General features: G+C 37.8%; 1 protein-coding gene across 5 annotated transcripts; it reads right to left on the bottom strand.

Moving 5' to 3' along the window:
* Positions 1 to 1,944: 1,944 nt before the first annotated feature.
* Positions 1,945 to 21,397, bottom strand: NDUFAF6 (NADH:ubiquinone oxidoreductase complex assembly factor 6). Of its 5 annotated transcripts, none has more exons than XM_026705945.2 (9): positions 21,087 to 21,397; positions 15,672 to 15,771; positions 14,096 to 14,218; positions 12,123 to 12,179; positions 10,537 to 10,639; positions 9,349 to 9,482; positions 7,376 to 7,477; positions 4,158 to 4,214; positions 1,945 to 2,090 (listed from the first exon to the last, which is right to left on the bottom strand). In XM_026705945.2, exons 1-9 carry the CDS (start codon positions 21,284 to 21,286, stop codon positions 1,962 to 1,964), a joined length of 1,005 nt encoding a protein of 334 aa, XP_026561730.1. In that variant the 5' UTR covers positions 21,287 to 21,397; the 3' UTR covers positions 1,945 to 1,961. The 5 variants fall into 5 exon arrangements, with proteins under 5 accessions (XP_026561730.1, XP_026561732.1, XP_087787652.1 ...); XM_026705947.2 differs by having other exon boundaries at positions 15,668 to 15,771; positions 21,087 to 21,396; XM_087931526.1 differs by lacking the exon at positions 21,087 to 21,397 and adding an exon at positions 20,612 to 20,867 and having other exon boundaries at positions 15,668 to 15,771.
* Between the last annotated feature and the right edge of the window lie 2,722 nt (positions 21,398 to 24,119).

The following is a 24,119-nucleotide window of genomic DNA, read 5'->3' as shown; positions in this document are numbered from 1 at the left end:
AACATCTAAGAATGAACTGTATTGATTTGACCAACAACTTAATTCCTGCACACCATAGTAGAAAAGTTTCCATTTCAAATGTCTGAATGATATAAAAAGTGTACAAGTCAAACAGATATTTCTACTGGCTAATTCTGAAAGAGTTTCATCCAGCAGCAAAAGTTAAAAGTATCTGCAAGTTAAAAATGGTAGAAACCTGAAAACATTGTATGAGATTGGCAGCCATTTAACTTTGTAAATAAATAAATATGTGTGTTTCCTATGTTACTAATGAAATCTAAACTAAAAACGCAGGCATCTGTATAGTTCTGTAAAGGAAATTAAACAACTAAACACTCATTTTTTATGTTAGCATGTTAACGGTATTTTTTCCTTTTTGTTTTTTTTTATGTGGTGGTTAAGGCATAAGGCTAGAAACTGGGAGATGATGAATTCTAGTCTACTTTAGACATGAAGCTAGCTAAGTGATTTTGAGCCAGTCACTCTCTCTTAGCCCTAGGAAGGAGGCAATGGGAAGCTACTTCCAAAATACTGCCAACCAGTTCAAGGACCTATCCAGGTAGTTACCAAGCATTAAAAAAACTGACTCAAAGACGCACAAGCACACACACACATTCACAAATGTGTGTCTTGTAAAAGAAGCACATTTGAGCATACAATCAATACTGTTAGTTAGTTATCCACAGGTACAATTGCAATTCACGTTAACCAAATACCAGCCAGTTAATTAGCCAAGCTATTGTTGCTAGATTTTTTTTTTTGTTTCTTTTTTATGGGGACTTATGAGTGGCATATATAAGTGAAAATATATAATCTGCATACTTTTTACATTTGTGTTTGTTTCATGCTTTTAAACATATTTTGTTTCAGTTGCATGTGGAGGCTTTCTTTTTGTACGTTATTTTTTTTTTGTAAACTATTTCTGATGAAAAGCAGTAGAGAAACATTTTAAAGGATGCAAATATTATTTTAAGAAGTAAAGAATCAGCATCCTATAGAACAGGGGTCCTGCACAGCTGGCTGGAGATTCTGGGAGTTGAAGTCCACAAAGTATTAAAGTTGCCAAGTTTGGAGACCTCTGATATAGAACATTCTGCCCAATTCGAACATTTATCAAATGTGTAAATATTCAACTCCCAGGACTTTCCACAATGCCTATGCTAACTAGAAAACTGTATGTTCATTTTATCAAATTTTGCTATGTATACGTTTTAATCTGTACAGCTAATCCTCAACTTACAACAGTTCATTTAGTGACCAAAGTTACAATGGCACTGAAAAAGTGACTTGTGACCGTTTTTCACATTTATGACCTTTGCAGCATCCCCACGATCACGTGATTTACATTCGGATGTTTGACAACTGGTTCATATTTATGACCATTGCTGTGTCCCTAGGTCATGGGATCACCTTTTCCAACCTTCTGACAAGCACAGCCAATTGAGAAGCGAGATTCACTTAACAACCATGTTACTAACTTAACAACTGCAGGGATTCACTTAACAAATGTGGCAAGAAAAGTCGCAAAATGGGGTAAAACTCACTTAACAACAAACCTGTCACTTAGCAACATAATTTCTTGGCTCAGTTGTGGTCATAAGTCGAGGACTACCTGTAATTGATACAAAAACCTGGCTGAACGTAAGCAAGGCTCTGTTTGATTAGCCCTTGGATGGAAAATTGCTAAAGAACTCTCAAGTTCCATGACGATGGGTGTCATGGATAGAATTAGATTTGGACGGCAATGCTTGCGTTCAAATACAGACTCACTCATGCAGTTTACTCTGTGACAGTGGGATAAGTTACTAATTTACCTAATGTATTTCATAAAGTCTTTTGTGAGGTCTGGGATTAGATTAAATGTGAAAAAAAGAGCCTGGATATGTCATCAATATAACACTGCCATATCAATGAAAAAAAAATGTAGTAATTCTCAATCAGAAAGACTCAATCTCATATTTTTAATAAGTTTTTTTCCATGATCTAATATACAAGTGCAAAGGTAATAAAGTGCTCTTCTGGTGCAAACTTGGATGGAATATATTAAAGTCAGCTTTTTGTATTTTGTGTAAATAATCTGCAACAGCAACCTGGAAAGAAAGAAGATATAATAATTATTATAACATATAAGCAATATATCAAACATACTATAAGCAATGAAATATATAAACAATAATTATTGTTATCACTGCTATAACAATAATACCAAGATATTAATGGCAAATGGACAACTGATTTATTGGTCACCATGTCATGCTAGTAGCAGTAAGAGGCTCACATGAAATCCATATTTACTTTTCAGATAGAAATGTTGGAAGTTAAAACCCACCCCTCTCCTAGGAAAATGAAATATTTTAGGATATACTAAAAAGGCAGAATATTTCCCCTAAAAAGAAAAGTAGAAACTCAGAGGCAGAAACTCAGCCCCCCACCTTTGCTATTGGACCATTACTCTAGCCTGGGCCAGTCTATTTTACATATCAAAGATCTACTCCAGGTAGAGCTATAATAGGAATTGCCCAAAGCCCTTTCATTGCATCATCATCCAGCAAGGCTCAACCAAGCCTGGGACTCAGGACAGCCCACAGAGTTGCCCTTACATGGCCCCATGGGAGTCTGACAACCAGTCAGAATAGAAGCTCAAATTCAAATCCCAACAGAGGGCATAAAACCCAGGGACTCTCAGCATCTCTGCCCTTTTTTCACCCAGAAACTCCCAGGCATGTCCACCATTAAACCATCTTCCCAAGCAGTCACCATGTTTCCACTGACTTTTTCCCCACTTGGAACTGAACCCAGAAGGATATTTCTTCCAACAGAAATTTTAAATTTCACTCTGTACAGTAGAAAGCATAACTGACAAACACAAACTGGCTGCAAATAGTTCTCAACTTACAACTACAATCGAGCCCCAAATTGTTGTTGCTAAGGGAAACATTTGTTAAATGATTTTGCTTCATTTTACAACCTTTCCTGCTACAGTTGTTAAGTGAATCACTGCAGTGGTTAAATTAGTGACACAGTCGTTAAGAACTTCCCCATTGACTTTGCTTGTCAGAAGGTCTCAAAAAGTGACTACATGACCCCCAGAAACTGCAATCGTCATAAATGTGAGTCAGTTACCAAGCATCTGATCATGTGACCATGGGGATGCTGTAATGGTTGTAAGTGAAAAATGAGTCACTTTTTTCAGTGCTGTTGTAACTTTGAACAGTCACTAAATGAACTGTTAAGTTGAGGACTGCCAAAATGAAGTTTCTGATACATTTAACATAGTTATTTTACTTGGGAAGAAAAGTTCAACCTTGCTTCCTAATGAGAAGCCAGATGGCAAAATTTGATCCTATCTATATTGTTGCAACACCACATCAGGGGTGGGATTCTACCAGTTTGGACCAGTTCAGGCGAATCGGATGCTAAATTTGCAACTGGTTTGCCAAACTGGTATTTGAACCAATGGGCTGGCCCCACCCACCCCGCTTAGGAGCTTCCACATGGCCCATTTTAGATGCAGATAAGTGCAGGGTCCACACAGAGGCTCTGGGAGGGGGAAAAACGAGACTTCTGGAAGTTGGGAAATGGGCCTGTTTCCGGCTTCCGGAGGGACCCCAGAGCCAGGGCGAGGCAGTTTTCGCCCTCCCAGAGACCCAAGGGAAGCCTCTGGACCCTTGGGAAGGCGAAAAATGACCCTCCCAGAAGTTCCAGTAGGCCATGCCCACCCAGCAACTGGGAAGCAAACCGGTTGCTGGGACTTTTGAATCCCACCCCTGCACAACCTCCCTCATAAACATTGGAGGCCCAAAAAATAGTTTTGGGGAAAGGATTCCCATCTCAACTTTAGACAATTTGTTCCACCAAAAGAAATCACAACCATATTAACTGTACTCTAAAAAAAAAATCCCAATCTACATTGTGTTTGTGTTAATACATCATTAATTATGTTAAAATGACACAGTATTTACCAGAACACTTGATTAAATCAAATGTTATCAAAGAAAAGCCGAAGGGGATAGGTGAGTAAGCAAGATTATCTGAAAATGTGTCTAGACATTTGCCATAAGGCTTTGTAGTTTAGACACAGTCTCAGAATGGTGTTTGAAGGCTGACTGCCGTTATCACAATTTTTGGTGAAGTTAAAAAAAAATACAGCCACTTACCGTACAAAGGAAAGCAGGAAATGCTTTGGCAGGGACATTCTTCTTGAAGGACCTAGCCTGGAAAGAGACAAAAGGATGCATTTAAAATGAAGGAATGTATCATGATTTGGGTTCTGGGATGAAATGGTAAATTACTACTCTACTAAAACAAGGGTCAACTCCCAGAATTCCTCAGCTAACATGACTGGAGGAGGAATTCTGGGAGTTGAAGTCCACAAGTCTTAAAGCTGTTAAGTTTGAAGACCCCTGTACTAAAGGAAGAAAAGAGTTAACTGGGCATGTTCATACACACTTCAAAGCTAAGACAAAGTGGGAAACAGAGATGTGAGTAGAGACAGCTGGCAGTTAGATTTTAAAAGAGAAAGAAAAGCAGATAAATAGTGGATAGGAAAGGACAGGACTGATGTTTCTAGTGCCAGTGGAAAAGATGACTTTAAAAAATCATTACACAGAGATTATATGTTCATAGAAGGTTATTGTTAAAATTGTAATTGTTTTTAAAGTCTTGGCTGTCTGGGTGTACACTGTATAATAACTGTCCCCATCCCACATGTCTTAACCCTAAATAGAAAATACCTTATAAAAAGAAAACTCTTTTAAGAAATGTTCAGCATTTGGAAAATTATGGGTGGTTCTTGACTTATGGCTATTCATTTCAAGTTATGATGGCTCTGAAAAAATGATTTATGACTGGTTCTCACACTTATGACCATCAGTGTTCCCACACTCATGTGGTCAAAATTCAGGCGCTTGGCAACTGGCATGTATTCATGAGAGCTATAGGACACCAGGATCATATGACAGGCCTTTGCGATCCAAGGAGGCTTCTGACAAGTGGTCAACAGGCCAAGCAGATTGGTTAATAACCATAATTCACTTAATGACCATGGCAAAAAATAATAATAAAACTGGATGCAACGCACTTAACAACCCATTGCTTGGCAACAGAATTTCTGATCGTACATTGAGAGCTATGGGTATTGCATTGGGTATCAAAAATCTGGATTAGCTATAAACTTCGTCATTTCTGATATATTGCAAATCAGAAGAATGTTTATTTTGAAAGACAAAATAAGAGCATCAGATTATGAAAAAAGGATAAGAGTATTGTTGAGAAATATCCTCCTACTCTGGTCTGGTAATTGCCTGTGACAATGAGAAACGGGACCACAAAACTCCTTCCTTCCTCCCTCACCTGTGAATCGTATCTTTTCACTTCCCTATCAAAAGCAACACTCTTCACTATTAGCATAGCTGGCAAATCAGGGATAGAACAATTAGGGTGATGGGTCATCAACAGTGCTATTTCATTCCAATTTGTGACATATACATCAGCACAGAATCTGGCCTGGAACTTCCTACTCAGAGTTTAACTTTGAACTGATCATGACAAGAAAGTTTTCCTTCTTTTTAACTTGGTTTCACTTCCCAAAGCATAAAGACATTTCACAATGCCACACACAGAAAGGAAGCCAGCTTCTGTTCTTACTCAGAGTTTTGCTCCTCTGTTACTTTCCTCACTTTCTCGTACCCTTTGCGCAAGTTGGAGGCATCCCCACAGCTTTAGTTTTTTTATCCTAATGAATCAACAGAGCCACAAAACCAAACAGAGTAACTGCAGTAATTCTGCTCTGCTTTCTTCTCTTTTCCAGGTATGATAGAAGTCAGAAAGTATATACTACTTTATAGAACTGCAGAGATTATGTCTATGCAAATTGCATGATTCCCTTAAGAACTGCAGTGATTTGTTTAACAATTGTGGCAAAAAAGTCATAAAATGAAGCATAACTCACTTAACAGCTGCCTTGCTTAGCAACAGAAATTTATAGCATCAACTGTAGTCCTAAACTGAAGACAGGAAATCCTAAACTTATGCTGAGTGATTGATCCAATTTTATAACCTTTTCTTGAGGCAACTGTTAAGTGAACACAGCAATCACATGACCGTATGGCCACAAATGCAGGCCAGTTGCCAAGCAACCAAAATGCTGTTATGTAAAGGGGAGCAGCCATCAGAACTTCACAACTAGGCCATCAGAACCATGGGGGGTGGGGTCCTTTGTAACTTCAAATGGTTGCTAAGTGAGCAACTTAAGTCATGGCCTACCTGTATATCACAAGCTCCTGCTTTTGAGCAACCGAGAAATGAAATATTGGACCAAAATGAATCTTTCCTGATCTACAGAGTTCTTATGCTATCTATCACCAGAAAGACAAGCCCTCCATCACCCCCAAATTCGAAGTATTACATTAGGCATGGAAGGCAGAGGAAAAGGGAGAAACAAAACATTAGCAGGAATTATATTTATCAAGGCTACATACAGTTTTGGCATAACATTAAATAATTTATGTAATTTTAAAATAAGATGGATTTCGCCCTCTGTTGGCCATTTGAGAATATGCTTCTAACAACTGCTTGTAATTCCAGTAGTTGCAACATTCATTTACATTATACTAATCAATAATTGCATATCTAATTCATACTTTCTCCATATTAGTTGTCATGCTTTCTTCTTAAGTCTATGTGAAATCTAAACACACCACACATGCTCCAAAATGTAAACACATTTTATAAATGCTATTTCCCAAATCTTTGCCAGTATTTTCCCCAATATATACACAATTTCTCTTATGTACACTTTTTCACTGGAGGATCAAACAGCTGCTTTGCAGCTATTGTTCTGCTATGCTAGGGATCTGTCCAGCAGCATTAAAAATGCAATCTTTGTATGGCCGAGCTCCCATCAAAGAGGGAACAAAGTAAACAAAAAAAGCATTACTGTCAATATTATTTCTAACAGTCTGGACAGGAAACACTTATTCCAAAGAACCAGTATCACAGAACTCTAAACACTAATATTTATAAAAAGAAAGCTTAAAGTTAGAACTCAAAAATTCCAGCATCAGCTTTATATTCAAAAAGGCACAAATATACAGACAATTAAGGGTAACAAAACCTTATCTCTTTTCTCATGTCCAACCAGAAGAAGCCAGTTCTTTTTTAAATGTAAGGTTCCTGGCATCAAATCATTTGTACACCTTAAATTATCCAGGTTCCACCATGGCTTACATCAACCTTCCCCAATATGGTAAGTGTACTACTACCAGCCCAATACGTCCACTATCCACTGCTGGAGAGGAATTCTGTCCTCATATATTTGGAGAGCTCTGGTCTACAATATTGTTAATGAAATTTTGATAAAAATTCAGAAACTCACGTGTTCCAGATGAACATGGGCTTGACTTGCAATGTCATATACAATATCTTTTATTTTCTTCGCCTCATTGTTTCTTATGAAATCCTCTTGTGAAACACCATGCTGCCATACACGGAAGGAAAATGGGAACAAATTTTGAATGTTCCTGGGAAATACACTGGAAGAATATACTATTGTTCTGAAGCTATACTGCATGGATGGACATGTTACATACTATATAATGTGCTATCTTTTGAAGTCCTAAGGATAGTTCAGAAAGTGTAATCTTACATTTATGTCAACAGAAAATTCCACAGTACTTTCTCCTCATAAAACACTGGTTGGTTTTAGGAAGGTTTTACAATAGCCTTTGCCAGTCTTTGACAAAGAATTAGCAGTGATACATCTGAACACATCTAAATAGCAGCAAAGTGGGGAAGGCAAAAAAAAAAAGCATAATGTCACTGAATCAATAAAACATGAAAGGAATGAATTAATGGTTTAATGCTTCTCTCAGTAACAAAAAAATATGAATGAGGTAAATATTACATTAAAGCAAGGGGATGAAAAGCTCCACTACATTAATTTACGGATAAGAAACATAAATACCAGCTAAAGTTTGGGTAGTCTTGCTCCTCCTTATACCTATTACACATTTGGGCAGCAGGTATGCAGCTTCCAGTACCATTTTGGGATGCTTCAGAGCCTCCCCAAATTATGAGAAATATAATCGGAATATAGGTGCACTAATTTTGAATCATTTCAACAATACCCAACCTCTCTCTCCCTCCCTGCTTCCCTCTCACACACATGGAGAGAGATAAACTTTGTTTAGCCCTGAGGCCTTAGTATAGTAACCATGTCACTGCCAAATGCCTTCTGGTCTTCAGCAACTGCATACAGCAGCAACTGTTTGAATTTATTGTCAGTACTGAACAAATGGTAGCTATCCTCGTTCACAAAGTTGTACACACACACCCCCGCAGCACATCCAAACTCATATGTTACTTCGCAATCCGCCTCTACTTACAACCATAGGGGTGCTTCAACTCCCCTCACCCATTTTCTCCCCCCACAGGTCTGCTCTTTTGGCTACCCTGCACTCCACTGGCCCTGTCACCCCCATTTTCTTTCTCCCACTGCTGATGAGCTGTGCCCAGTCTGGCCTTCACGAGGCAGCTGTTGGCTTCTCCACAAGGCCACATGGTCCAAATCCCACACAGCCTTCTTGTGGGGCTCTGGAAGGCAGAGCCCAGGGCAGCTGGGTGAGTGGAGAAAAGGGCTGGCAGAAGTGGCAGGGTGCCACGTGGCGAAAAGGGCAGAGGAGCAGAGGAGATGTGCAGGTGGGGGAAATTGAAGAGGAGGCAGAGGAGACAGTCTTTCATTTTACCAGGGTTGGGAGGAAGGAACCTGGGAATGGTTTGGACTGGGGTGGATCCTCACCTAATGATCAGGTGGGATCTGATTAACAGTGGCAACGGGGAGTGCCAGGATGACTGTCACTAAGCAATGCAGTTATATTTTGTCATGGTTTAGAACTGCAATTGCTTAGCAACAAAATTCTAACCCCAGTTATCGTTGCAGTTAACCAAGGGCTACATGAATGCATAAAAATAAATGAAAATACAGGCACGAAGTTTTTAAGCGTTGTAAGCAGAAAGAACATGTATGCGTCATTTTTTGATATGGAGGTCAACAAATGAAGTGGAATGTCAGGGCAAGGTTTTTAGGCATCTAATAAGACAATAATGGGTGTTTTAAAGATTAGATTTCAAATGATCCAATAATTTCCCATCTAGTAATCTTATTCCCAAAACAAAATATAAGTCATATAAGTACAAGCACTTCCAATGAAGGACCAATTCTGAAACACTATTAAAAATAGAAATGATACACAACTGTCAGCAGAATTTGCACGTTGCTACCTGATCTATCAACATGACATCAAGAGTATTAATATTGTCACAAACTGGATCTCAGCTTTACCATCTTACCAGCATGCAAATATCCATGGGGAGAAACACCTTCCTTCTGCTAGCATGGTATGGAGTTGCCCTTAAACACGTTACAATGCCTTGTGCTTTTCCTATGTGACTAGCTGCGTGGTCTGCGTGGATGTTCCTCACACCTGTAAATGCAGAAAAGATCATCCTGAAGCAGGGGTTTACAACTTTGGTAACTTTAAGCCTGGAGGACTTCAACTCCCAGAATTCCCCAGCCAGCAAATGCGTAAAGTTACCACGGTTGGAGACCCCCGGCCTAACAGATGCTTATTGAAATGGCAAGGCAACAAAATCTAGTCAGAACTGATAGGTAAGACATTGTCAAAAGAACAATATAAAAATGCAAACAATATACTTGGGTTTTCCACATTTGTCAGATGATTACACACAGAAGATGGGTAGGTAGGTAAGGGGAGAGAGAGAGAGAGAGAGAGAGAGAGAGAGAGAGAGAGGAAGGAAGGAAGGAAGGAAGGAAGGAAGGAAGGAAGGAAGGAAGGAAGGAAGAAAGAAAGAAAGAAAGAAAGAAAGAAAGAAAGAAAGAAAGAAAGAAAGAAAGAAAGAAAGAAAGAAAGAAAGAAAGAAAGAAAGAAAGAAAGAAAGAAGAAGAATTATTTATTGGCCAAATGTGATTGGACACACAAGGAATTTGTCTTGGTGCAAACTTCATATTATTGGGGAGTGGAAAAAAGAACTCTGCCTTTTACTGGCCAACTGTAGTCTAAGCCGTACATATCACAACTGCATCCATTAACACAGCTACACTATAAGAAAATGCAATCACATAGTAGGCATGAGCAAAAATTACAGGTAGACTTACAACCATTCATTCAGTGGCAGTTACAACGCAGTGCAACTAATGACTGCTTTTCACAGTTACAACCACCGCAGCACCTCCATGGTCAAGTGATCAACGTTCAGGCATTTTAGCAACTGACCCGCTTATGACAGTAGCATTATCCCAGGGTCATATGAGCCCCTTTTTGCAACCTCCTGACAAGCAAGGTCAATGGAGAAGCCAGATTCACTTAACAACCGTGGGAAGAAAGGTTGTAAAACTGGGGCAAAATCAGTTAACAATTGTCTTCATTGGCAACTATTTTTTTTTTGACTTAATTGTGTTCATAAATCAAAGACTACCTGTATTATGGCAAGTGCCAGAGGAGTCAAGAGAGCACCTACCAAGTGTTTCTAGGGTGAGATAAAGGAGTGCGCTCTGTGTATTTTCAGCATAGGTCTCAAGTTCACTGATATCCCGATAAGCCCGGTCATCCAGATTCTTTTCCTGTGCGGTTGAAAACAGAGGGAAAGTATATATGGAAACAACCAATCACTGAGGTTAACTTAAGAAATAGAAGGATGTCACTTTTATTAAAAGAAAACATTATCTTCTGAGTTAGGGACATGTAGAATACTTTTTCTCCTAAACTAACTCCCTGTCTTGGTTCCTTTATTTTAAAAAAGAGGAAAAAAATAGGAAAAGAAAAAAACAGAAGTGGGGGAAGGAGTTGCTAAGCATTGAGAACAAAGGACGTCTTAATCTTTACTAGAAGCATATAATAATTTGTAGATGATGCTTTACCTCTGCAAATTTTCTTCTTAGCTAGAAAGAACACAGGTCTCCTTTATGTATAGTCACTGTAAATAGAAGAGCCTTGGAAACTGATCCTATTATACAGTTAATTATGTACCTCTGAAACAACTGGAATCAGCTAATGGAAAGAGGTAGTATCTAGCTGCCTGCTAATGTAATGATTAAATAGCTCAAGGTAATGCTAGATGCTTTTTGAAAGCCAATCAAATTGAAAATAAAAGGAATATTTAGGTTGATAGCCAAAATATCAAGACAGAAGATCACAATGCCTCTACTGTGCAGACTGTATCTTCCACTGAGCTCTGTTATTAAACAGGTTAATCAGTTTATTTACTTGTTATTTATTAATATAAAACCAATAAACATTTCTCAATAGCCACTTGCATAATCTCTAGACTAGAGGGAGTAAAATCGTGGCATTTATGCAGCTTCCTAAATATCAATCCAACATACCTACTCTACCCTTTCATAATACATAACATCTTATACGGAAACTGAATTAAAATAATCAGGGGAGAAAAATACAGTAATAACAATAACCTGCATTCATTTTGATGTTTCAATATTTTGTTCATACTGCAGTTTAATCTATATTACCTTTATAAAATATTTAAAAATATATCCCTAATGCAAGCATCTTATAGACTCTTACAATACAATAAACACTTCAGGACATTTTTCAGCCTTTCAAATTAAACATTCTCCCACAGTGGTTGCAATTGCATCTTTACCATGACATACGGTCATATTCTTTTGAAAAAAATATATAAAGAAAGCTTACAGAAGCTGCTATACATGCTCTACATGTCTATGGGTTCTATATTAAATGTCATGGCTCATTTCAAATAGTTCTGGAGATTGTTATTGGAAAAAGACACTAAGTATTCTATTACAAAAACATAACCCTCAACACAGAATTCAGTTACCAGAACTTTATCTTTATTCAAGTTATTCAAGAATACTGGAAGGGGGGGTGGGGGGGGGTGGTTCCCAAAGCTGAAGAAGCTTCTTGGATGAGAAGCAAAATGTCTTCAAAGAAAACCAGAAAGTCCAGTTGCCTCTTGAAAAAGCACCTTTGGGACAACCAGGACCTGGATGACTGAGAATCTCCCCAGACATTATTTTTGTGGGGGGAGGATTATTTTTGTTTTTTTGAAAATAACGTAAAACTTACCCTTTGGTCAATAATATTCATTAGCCATCTTTTGGTCAGGTTTTGCCTCCTAACAGCCTAAGATCAGATGAATAGGATATACTTATGTAGAAAACAAGAAGAATTCAAGAAATCAAACGAAGATAATCACCGCTGCTGCCTTATATTAAAAGCTTACAGATTTTACAGATTAAGAGAGCTGGAAGGGATCTTGTAGGTCGTCTAGTCCAACCCTCCCTCCCAAGCAGGAGACCCTACCCCATTTCTGACAAATGGCAGTCCAATCTCTTACTTAATCTAACATTCCATTTTCAACAGTCAGCAACCGGATGCTGTAGGATATTGAAATGATAATTAAGAGAGAAGAGGTGCAGCTTTTGAAAGTAAATAGATAAATAAATGCAGTGAAAGATATATTGCTATCCTGGCTGGGCTACAGGGCTGTAACATCTCTTTCAACATGTGAAATCCAAATCACCTCTCTCTGAATCTTAAAAACAGCCATGTCTTATTATAGCAGGGGCCTCGGAGTGCAAGGTGGTGAAGGCAACTGCAGCCGGGACAAGTCTATGGTGGCTTCTAGAAGCGGCTGTGGCTTTGTGCACCTCCAAAACCACAGCATGTCAAGTTGCCTGTGAGTTGCAGGGAAGCAATTTGTCCAGAGGCACATGGCCCTGGAAATGCTTATTGCTCTGTAGTGCAGGGTGCAGAATGACCAAACTGGCCGATGGGAGAGAACGAACAGTTGGGGGAACTGAAGGGAGGCAATCCCTTACCTTGGAACAACCAAAGCTCAGGACCTGGAGGGATCAAGCCCAGAATGGCTTTGCCAAAGGCTGGTGGAATTCAGTTATAACATGTGACCTCATGTTTTACAACTGCATCGTTTAATGACAGAAATTCCACTCCCAATTACAACCATAACTCAAGGATTACCTGTAAGGATTACCTGTAAATCGCTGGTCTGAACTGATCTGCAAAGCAACTAGTACCTTCTTAAATGTGAGGTCACTAGCAATTAAGTTGAAGATCTGCAACTATTTTAACAAAAAGAGGATTTTAATCCTAGGAATCATTACAGATTTGTGGATTATAAAAATACAAGTAAAATTGGAATGCACAGCTGTAACTGGTAACTGAGTAAGTGAAGGTTATATTCAGGAAAACTTTTATATGAAACTCTATTTTACTGTTGTGAAGCAAGGCAGGTGGTTCTAATTTATATGGGGACCAAAGGACAGGCAACTTCCTCTGAAAAACCTGAAGGTCATTGTGGAAAAGATTAGGCAATTTATCAGAACATTTGGCATTATTTGTTTACTTTCCAAGGAAAGAGGGCATCATTTGCACCAGAGTGCCCATTTGCCTCTCCCCACGTCTTCCTGATAAAGGGTCACACCCAAGTATCTACCCTACAGCACAGAAGATATTTTTCCATTTCCTGAATTAAATTTTTCCATTATCTTAACTCCAATACTTTTCAAGCCAGTTGATAAAAACTTTCCAAGAGCATTTCCCACAAATATAAAAGCACTATAATTACAAACAATCTTAAATGTAAAGGCTATGTTATACCAAACATTTGACCCGCCCCCATCCTATACTGCTGACCAGCGCTGACAAAACTTGGGTGCGTGGGGTTTTTTTGCCACTGTGGGATGGAAAATACAGAAACATATATTAATATGAAGCTAAAATAGGCTAATGTAATTTATAACCCAGAGAACACCCCATCAAGAAAGAAAGAAAGAAAGAAAGGAAGGAAGGAAGGAAGGAAGGAAGGAAGGAAGGAAGGAAGGAAGGAAGGAAGGAAGGAAGGAAGGAAGGAAGGAAGGAAGGAAAGAAAGAAAGAAAGAAAGAAAGAAAGAAAGAAAGAAAGAAAGAAAGAAAGAAAGAAAGAAAGAAAGAAAGAAAGAAAGAAAGAAATTTTTTTTAGACAGGGTGGCATTTAGTTACCCCCAAAAAAATATTTAATGCATTGCTTAGCCTTATACCTTCCACAACTCTATTGCCACTGGTTGTTGTGGTGGATTATCCTGGTAAATGTCTTCTACAGCATTCCTCCAAAACTCTATCCGCATCAAACCAATGGTCTTCTCAGTTACAGAGTCTCTAATCTGGAACAGAAACACAATAGGAGTGATAGTCCAATTACATTGCTTTTTTTAATCACATCAAATATATGATATTGTTTAAACAAAGGGAGGAGATATGAAAAAAAGCAGCCTGTTGTAGAAGCACAGGATTCTTCCATGGATGAGTTATCTCATCATGGGTAGAGCAGAGAGGCTCCACACTCTTAGTTATTTGCAAACAGCTACAATAGATCTCACTAGATGACAAAGATATAAGTAAGAGAAGATCTAGGAAATCCCAAGATTTCAGGTATTAAAAAGAGCTTGCAAAGATTTGATCATTCTAAAATTAGGAAGCTATCAACCATAATACATAATTTATAAATGAAATCTATAAGCCAAATTATCTTACTTTCTTACTTTTGATAGTTTAGGCTGTTAACATCAGATTCTCAATTCTTTCAACTGTTCTTAATCCACCTTATTGTCAGTAGTAGATAAGCAAGAAAACATTTCAAGCTTATTGAACAAACATCGTTATTCCTGGTGTGTAAAATGGCAGATAGGCAATTTGAAGGCAATATTAGCCTTGGATACTGGATGTGTACCTTCTAAATTCAACTCTGAAATGAGTGTCAGATTTTGGTAGGTTTTTTTGGAAGACTAAAGACCCATTGACTTGGAAATAACAATTTTTCCAATAGTGACAATATTAAGGTTGCTGGTTTATAGCTTGCAACCAAAATATTTATTGGAACTGTTTTTATGGGACAAGCGATATAACACTAACATATCTATTTAGCAACTAGTTTCTGGATACAATTAACATTTAAGTTGGGACAAAAGTATTAAAGCAAAAGCCTTATTTTTATATAACGATAATTCATAATGTGATTTTATTAATTTCTCTCTTCTTTCAAAAGCAATCAATGTTACCCATGTGCCAAATCCAGTCTTGAAAACTGATTTAAACAAGTCCAGATAATCTATTTCCTCCATGACCTTCTATAACTATCTTCTAAAAGATTGGTCAATAGCTACTTAAAAGCATCAGGGTACATATTCTAAAGGGACAGCTGAATATATCAAAAGCAAATAATGAAATATCCCAGAGCAATTCATTAAAATCAATATTATTTTCATGTGTTCATAAATTACTATAGAATGATATAGATAAATATCTATTCATAATGACAGAATCCTAAAAAGACTATAAAGTACCCAAACAATTTATTTTGTACACTGTGCAGAGTTTTATAAGATTGGAGGATTGTTCTACATTTATGTTCAAAGTAATGCATACAGGTTAGGAATTATTTTTGGGATGTTTTGAATGTAAGTAAACAATCTATTTTAGACAGCCTGCTACTGCTGATTAAACTTGGTAAGACAGTAACTAACAGGAAAAAACACAAATTCCATGTTTTGGATTTTTAGGTTGTTGTTTTTTTGTAATTTTAACATTGTGTTATATAATGGATATTTTAATACCTGCCTGAGCCAGTTCTACATTGAAGGCTCTCAGGGCCAAGACAGAGGCACGTGATTCTGCAGGCAATAGCAGTGCACAGAGGAAGCCTTCATAGTCCCGTTTTCTAGATATACAAGAATAAATAAGAGCATTTGCTTTCATTACAAGTTCATTTAGCCAGTGGAACAGATAAAAAGTTTCTCAATTCAATTAAGCTTTTAATTTTATTTATTTATTAAATTGATATGGCTGCCCATCTCACAGAAAGTGATTCCAAGCAATGTACAAAATCATTTTGCAGTTATCCTCTAAATCAGGGGTCTTTGAACTTGACAACTTTAAGACTTGTGGACTTTGGGTGGAACTTCCATTGTGAGGACGGATGGAGACCGCGATCGTGCGCGGCTTCGATCTGTGCTTACCCTGTTGGAGGGGTCCCTACAGGACCAGAACCATCAGACCCACCTTAGAGGGGTGGGGGGAGAGGGGGAGACCACCAGCCAGGTTGAGGGGAGACACATCTCCCCTCCCTGGCTTCATATACTCCACTGAAAGACAAGGAGAAGCAGCAATTTTAATGGCTGCCCTGAAGACGGGAAGCTACTGGGACCTAAGTGTGTGCTGAAGAGGTGAAGTGGTGAGCGGCGTGTATCCAGACAAGAGAAGCTGAAACTTTTGTTTTAATAACCCCCAAAAGCAGAAAGAAAGATTCCTCATTTGAGAGTACAACAGCGGCGAATAGAAAACAATAGGATAATATAAGGTAAATAAAAAACTAGACTACAAAAGAGCTATAACGAAATTAAGGACAGAATTGGGAATAATATACAGAATCTGGCATTAATTAGGCATTGGATCAAATGCTGAACTTGGTTGGAATTGATTATATTTTAAAGAAAAAGCCAATCTTTGAAATGTTTGAAAATTAACATTAATATAATTGAAAAAAGGGGGGAAAAAGAACTTTGAAAAGTGGAAGCGATATAGAGCACCACCTAATGGTACAAGACATTTTTTCCTGGATGACTTTATGGAAAATTACTGATCTGTTAAATGTGTGAATGAGAAAAGACATGAAATAAAATACTTTAGTATAACAAGAACTCCAGAAGCTTAAACGAAAAAGGGGGAGATTGCAGCCAGAGGTCAAAGGAAACAATCTTGGGATTGTTGTGGGTTGACTATGCAAAGGAAATAGAAAGACCAATAAAGAAAAGAGATATAAACGGAGTCTCTTGGCAAGGATTACAAATAAATTTAATAAAATAAAGAATAACACAATTGATTTAAAAAATGGAAGAAGCAAGCAAAGAATTTAAGCAAACTGTGAAAGAAATGATAAAAGAAGGGGACTACTGGACACACTGGCAGAAAAAATAATGCAATTTACAGCAGAACAAAGGAACTCGAGAAAGGAGGAGCCAAAGGAAGAGGAAAACAGCCAAGACAGACATGAAGATTCAGAGACATTGCCAAAAGACACAAAAGGAACTAAAACTGAGACATTGATGACAGAGATAATAAATAAAAGAGAAAAAGCTTCCAAGAGTAAGCAAAAGAAGAAGCTGTACAAGAAATTTCAAAAAAGAGAAAAGAAAAGGGCGGGAGGAAAGATGAGGGACTGGCAGATGAAAATAAATACAATATTAGAGGAAAAAAGAAGGATAAAGAGGAAAGGCCAGGAAAACTTAGTAAAGCGAAAGCCTGCTAAAACTAAGAGAAATGACAAGGCTGAGAGATTTAGAGATAAGGGTTAGATATAGCATAAAAGGGGGATACCACATGGGAATGTATCTTTGTATTTTTTATTAAAAATGTAGACTGGGGAGATTTGAAGTTTATAACCTACTGGGAACTACCTTAAGATTATTAGATAATTATAGATGAGAAAAATGAAGATGGAGTAAGCAATATTAAGAGGGTTCTATTGTAATTAATCCTTTCTTTATATATATATATATATACATATATATATATATATATATATATGTTTTCTGAGGTTCTCGTGGGTATTTGTATGTGGATCTTTGGTTGTTCGGGTTTTCTCCCGCGTATCTCTCCTAGATACTTGAATCTTACGCGGGAGAAACCCGAACAACCAAAGATCCATGTATGTATGTATGTATGTATGTATATATGTATATATATATATATATATTTGTTTTCTGAGGTTCTCGCGGTATTTGTATGTGGATCTTTGGTTGTTCGGGTTTTCTCCGCGTAAGATTCGAAGTATCTAGGCAATGTTTCGATGAAGTCTCATTCATCATCTTCAGAAGACAGAAGCCTGAAGATGATGAATGAGACTTCATCGAACGTTGCTCTAGATACTTCAATCTTACGCGAGAAAACCCAACAACCAAAGATCCGTGTGTGTGTGTGTGTGTGTGTGTGTGTGTGTGTGTGTGTGTGTATATATATATATATAATATATATATATATATATATATATATATATATATATATATATATATATATTCTGAGGTTCTCGCCAGTATTTGTATGTGGATCTTTGGTTATTCAGGTTTTCTCCCACGTAAAATTGGAAGTATCTAGGCGACGTTTCGATGAAGTCTCAGCCTGAAGATGATGAATGAGACTTCATCGAAACTATATATTTATATATATATATATATATATATATATATATATTCTGAGGTTCTGCGGTATTTGTATGTGATCTTTGGTTGTTCGGTTTCTCCCGCGTAAGATTCGAGTATCTAGGCAACGTTTGATGAAGTCTCATTCATCATCTTCAGGCTTCTGTCTCCGCTCTGTGCTTCTCAGAGTAATGTGAGATTGCAGCTGCTTCCTCCTTTTAACTGCCAGTGGGGGTGGGACTTGATTGGGTGGGGGCTTGGCTGTGTTCTGATTGGGTGGGGGTGTGTTCTCATTGGTAGGGGTTTGGTTGTGTTCTGATTGGTTGGAGGCGACACCCCCACCCAATCAGAACACAGCCAAGCCCCCACCCAATCAAGTCCCACCCCACTGGCAGTTAAAAGGAGGAAGCAGCTGCAATCTCACATTACTCTGAGAAGCACAGAGCCGGAGACAGAAGCCTGAAGATGATGAATGAGACTTCATCGAAACGTTGCCTAGATACTTCGAATCTTACGCGGGAGAAAACCCGACAACCAAAGATCCACATATATATATATATATATATATATATATATATATATATATATATATATATTCATATTCTAAAATATGCTAATAACTATTTAAATGATAGTAGGAAAACAGAGAATATGATGACCTAGGTGAAAATCTGGTATTATGTTCAAAAAGTGTGAATGAGGGTTATAGAAATGATATAGGTTGAAATTGGTCATAGGGAAGTAAAAGGGGAAATTAACTCTGTTTTTATTTTTCTTTGTGGTATACATGAAATAGAAAATATAACTGATTATGAAAAGGACATGAGAAAATAGAAAATATAATGAACTAGAAGGGATTATGTGGGAATGTAAAATATTTATAATGAATGAATTATACTATAATCAAAAGCAGGGGAATGAAAATTTATTAAAATTATAAAGGTAATTTTTGGAAACAAAGAAAAAATATGAAATGATTATATGAATATCTCGGGAATATATATATAAGATATACTGTAAATGGGGAGATACACCATGTGGATCCCAAATGTATTAATCTTACTTTACTTTTACTCATTTTTTTCTTTCATTGTCTAATTACATATTGGTCTTGAGAAAGTTATAGATGATAACAGTACATAAGGTAACATAAAATAGGTGGTAAACTGAAAATGGAAATAGGCGATAAAGAATTGAAAATATATGTGAGGGTGAAATGATTTTGATATTGAATTAATGAATTGAAACATGAAAGGGAAATTTATCTAAAGATTAGTTGAATGGATAATAATTTGAAGTGATATTAAGAAAGTTGAAAATGTAACTGACTATGTATAAATATTGTAATCTGGAATCACCTTGCTCACATGAAGAGATGTGTAAAAAATAAAAATAAAAAACTTTTTGGGGAAAAAAAGACTTGTGGACTTCAACTCCCAGAATTCCTCCTCCAGTCATGTTAGCTCAGGAATTCTGGGAGTTGAAGTCCACAAGTCTTAAACTTGTTGATGACCCTTGCTCTAAATCAAGAGGATGTAAATTTGTAGTCTCCATATGGTCCAGTTTACAATTCTTAGACCTATAAAGCACTGATCTGCAGACTTAAGGGGAATTGTAGTCCAGATCTTCGGGAGCATACAGTACCAGCATGCCCATTCCTGTTCTAAAGTAGAAATATATACTCAATACACAATGTCTAGGATTCATTTTAAAATTCAGGTTACAGGCACATCATGTCTTCAAAAGCTATTACAAGATTAACGTGGCGCTATGTAAAGGCAAGCACAAACAATTAAATAAAAGTCCCTATCTGTAGAGAAAAAGCAACATATTTTTGCTGGTCATCAAAAATAGTTGCAATTTATCTGTCCAGCAGATATAAAGCTGAAATGTATTGCAATAAAAAGGTAGAATGGGTTGTACCATTTCAAATCACAGATGAAGGCTTGCATTTATGAAGTCAAATGAAATCAATTTATTACAGCTCTAAGACCAACAAAAGCAGTAACAAATTTAACAGTAGAACTGTTACATACATACTGTACATATGACAGAAAGAGAGTGAGTATAATAGGATCTATAAAAGGTTTATTGGGAAAAATGAAGTTCTAATTCCTGGTGAATGAACTTTCTATTTATAGGCATGTTCCAAATTAAGCTTGAAACAGTGCAACACATTCCATCTCTCTGGCCATCCCCTCTTTAGTTTTAAATAATCAAAAAGCTTTGACCCAACATGCTTTTAGAATACATTAAGGGAGCCTGGCGTGCTATGACCCATGAAGTTGAGAAGAGTTGGACTCAACTTAGCGACCGAACAACTACCACAACCATACTGTCTTGGAAAAAAAATAAAAAACAAACCTGAAAAATGGGGCAACTGCTTATTCTGTGGTCGCCATGCAAAAAATAAAAAATAAATCAGGGAATGACACTGCAGAGGACAAGCACAACGGATGCTGTATTAGGAATGGCGCAGTAGCCAAGAGATGTGTGGAAACGCGCAAGGGGGACACCGGGGCTCTTTGGAGAGGGACGCCTGGGATATAAATGCAATGCAGAAAAGTTAAATCCCGGGAGAGGAAGCTAGGAAGTTAATGCACTCTCTGTAATCAAGGTTAAGACACGGCCTCGGCTTGCAGGTCGTCCTCAAGGGCGATTGGAGCAGCTTTCCGCGCCTCCACGTCACATTATCGAAATATATGCAAATCAAATAGGTGCCAAACCACATCGCGGAGGTGGAGTTGCCCGGCTTATCCTGCCCAGTCCGGTCCAGCCCAGGCCCAACTCCGCACACCCCACTCCCGCCCCGGCGGAACCTGCCGCTGGCCGGCCTCACCGCAGCAAATCCAGGCAGTAGCGCTCCTCTCCTCCCGCACTCGGCTGGCTAGAAGCGGCCAGGGAAGCCGGCGGGCGACTTCCGAGACCGGCGGGGCTCAACAGCCGCCCGCGCCCGGCGTGTGGGACCCGCAGCGTCCAAGAGGAAAGAGCCGCGCGCGAACTTCGGCCCAGGGCCGCAGCGCCCGCGGAGGCCGCCATGCTGTTAAGGCCACGCCCCCTTTTTTGTGGGTGGGGGATCAATCACAACCCGCGGCGCCGCTTCTTTCTCACGGCCAGCTACGTAATCGGAGGTCTCCGCCTCTGCTGTCAATCATCGCTTAACTGCCTCCCCCCCCCCGCCTTTCTTCGTTTACACGTGCTGTTCCCCAATCGGATGGGCTGCCTTCTCTAGTCTAGGCGGCTTATCTCTTAACCCGTCCGTCTCCGTTCAGACAGCCCGCCTTCCTGCCTCGAAATCAGGATACAGATACAGATAGATACACATTAACAGAGTTGGAAGGGACCCTATAGGCCATCTAGATCAGGGGTCTCCAACCTTGGCCGCTTGAAGCCTGATCTAGAAGGTAAGGGCGTCGCAGTGCAGATCGGATTTCCCGCACCCCCATAGATTTTGATGGACATCGCTTTCTGTTTCTCTGCAAACTTTTGCAGATCTATTCATCCTATATTATTATATTGTTATATTTTATATATAGAAGTAGATATATATTATATTGTACTATATCATAATGTTATATATTATAACTATACTATATTATACTATATTATGTTAATTACATTTGTATCCCATGAGATTTGTTCCAGCTGTAGAGGAAGTCCCGCTGAACTTGGTAGGATTGTGTGAATGGACCTCCATAGGATACCATTAACAAAATAGTCTCTTAACACAGTACTATATGGAAATATTGATTTGATCATTTTATCTCTTTAATCTTAAATTATAGGAGAAGGGTGAGAGAGAGGGATGTTGGGAAATGCTCAGCCTGGCAGGGAGGTGGATTCAAGTAGGTAATTAGCCTTGAATCTTTACCTAATTGCAAGAGATCCAACACTAAAAACCCCTCCCCCAAGCATGGTGCCTTCTCTATCTGTTCCCAAGGGGAAGACAGAGCAGCCTGGGAAAAATCCTGTATTAATAAGCAGAATAAAATAAAGTAGTTAGCTTTAATTCTGCACATGTAGATCTGTTTTCTTTGTGTCTGACATTATATAAACAATTGTACAATGATACTTAAAAACATTCCATAAGGAGTTTGTTCACTTTCTGATTTTATTTGGTAAATGTACACAGCTGCTTATCACATATGTGATTTTAGACAATGAACAAAGTCAATAAAAATACACATAATGAGAAAAAATCCACTACGGCTTGCCTCTCTGCCTGTAATCAAATAGATATTACAAAACAATACAAGATATAGGCCTACGTTACATGTAAATTACCAGGATTCTTGACATTCACTATATTTTATTTTTTTGTTCAGTTTTTTACAGGGCTGTTCTTCAGTTCGATATGGGTGGACTTAGAAAATCTCTTGGCCAGTTGCCTTACAACTGAGCAGTACTTGGTATTACATCAAGATAAAAGTACGCCCAAAAGCCAAAGTCTGCTTTATAGGCAATTTGTCATTTTTACAAGCAAGTTTTCAATCATGATCCCAGATACAGCCACAACAAATCACCTCCTCTTATCTACAAACTGTTTTGAGAATTTTTGTCTGAGAGTAATATACAATTCAGCAAGTTGTTAAGTACTTCTGCCCACTAGAAAAAGAGGTGGCAAGGACAAATATAGAATTTGGTTCCCTTAACAGTTTGTTGAATAAACTACAATTGGTTGGATCTGCACAAGAGAATGCATCTAAACCAAAAAAAAAAAAAAAAACTATTCTAGGGCTTTGTACAATCTATGAGCTCCTTGATGAACTAGCTTAATTTTGGTATTGCATTGTGTTTGAATAGATGTGAATTAAACAGGAACCATAAGGGAGCCCCAAGGTGATCATCCCTTCTCAAAGCTGTTGTATACCAAATAGGGCTTTCACAGTCTGTTTTAGGAGCACATGTTGACATATACTGATTTCCATCATATGTAACAGCAAATAAAAGTTGAAAATCAACTTTTAAATTTTTTAAATTTTTAATTTAGTCATCTCTGCAAATTCCATCATCTTCATCCTCCATTGTAGTAATATCAAATCTTTCCACTTTTGAGATAGAATTGTCTTGTTGCAGTCATCCATATATAAAAACAGTTTCATGACTTCTTTTCTAATTGACTGTCCATTAGTCACAAAAGAAAAGTCTGGTTTCAGATGTTCTTTAATTTTTAAAATCCTCTGAATTAATCCATCCATTTGTATTAAAATTTGTTTAGCTTTTTTACATGTCCACCAAACATGGTAAAATGTCCCTTCATGTTCTTTGCATTTCCAGCAAAAATTCAAAGTATCTTTATATATTCTATAAAGTTTCCTCTAGTGACAAACACAAACAATACATAATTTTACATGAATTGTTTTTAAGACTAGAACATAAAGTAAATTTCAGTCCTTTTACCCAAATCTTTTCCCTTTGATCCATTTGTATGTTATAGCCAAAGTCTTTAGTCCATTTTATTATACATTATTTCACTTGTTCTTCTATCTCATTTCAACAAAAGTTTACACGTTTTAGCAATAACATGATTATAATCTCTATATATAAAAACGAAATACCACTCACGCATCATCACAAAATCTCCAGAACCATTAAACCAACAAACTTGAAATTTGGCACTATGTTCCTCTTGGCTTCTAGGTGCTCACTAAGAAAGGATTTTTTGAAATGACCATGAGAGCATTAGTATTTCCTATATTATTACTAACATGCTCTGATGCTAAGGAGTTCTATTCCCCCCTCCCCACCTGAAAAGAAATCTGTTCCAAATGCAAAACACAAGCAGAGGAGAGCAATTTCAGTTTTAGTTTCACAGCACCAAGCAGTTTTAGTACAGAACAGTTGAGCTAATCCACGCCCAGGCTCCTTGCTG

Source organism: Pseudonaja textilis, chromosome 3 (assembly GCF_049901715.1).
Source record: "Pseudonaja textilis isolate UNSWEBS1 chromosome 3, rPseTex1.2, whole genome shotgun sequence".
NCBI classification, from domain to species: domain Eukaryota; kingdom Metazoa; phylum Chordata; class Lepidosauria; order Squamata; family Elapidae; genus Pseudonaja; species Pseudonaja textilis.
The sequence above is the reverse complement of the archived record's forward strand: the minus strand, read 5'-3'. Positions and strand labels throughout refer to the sequence as shown.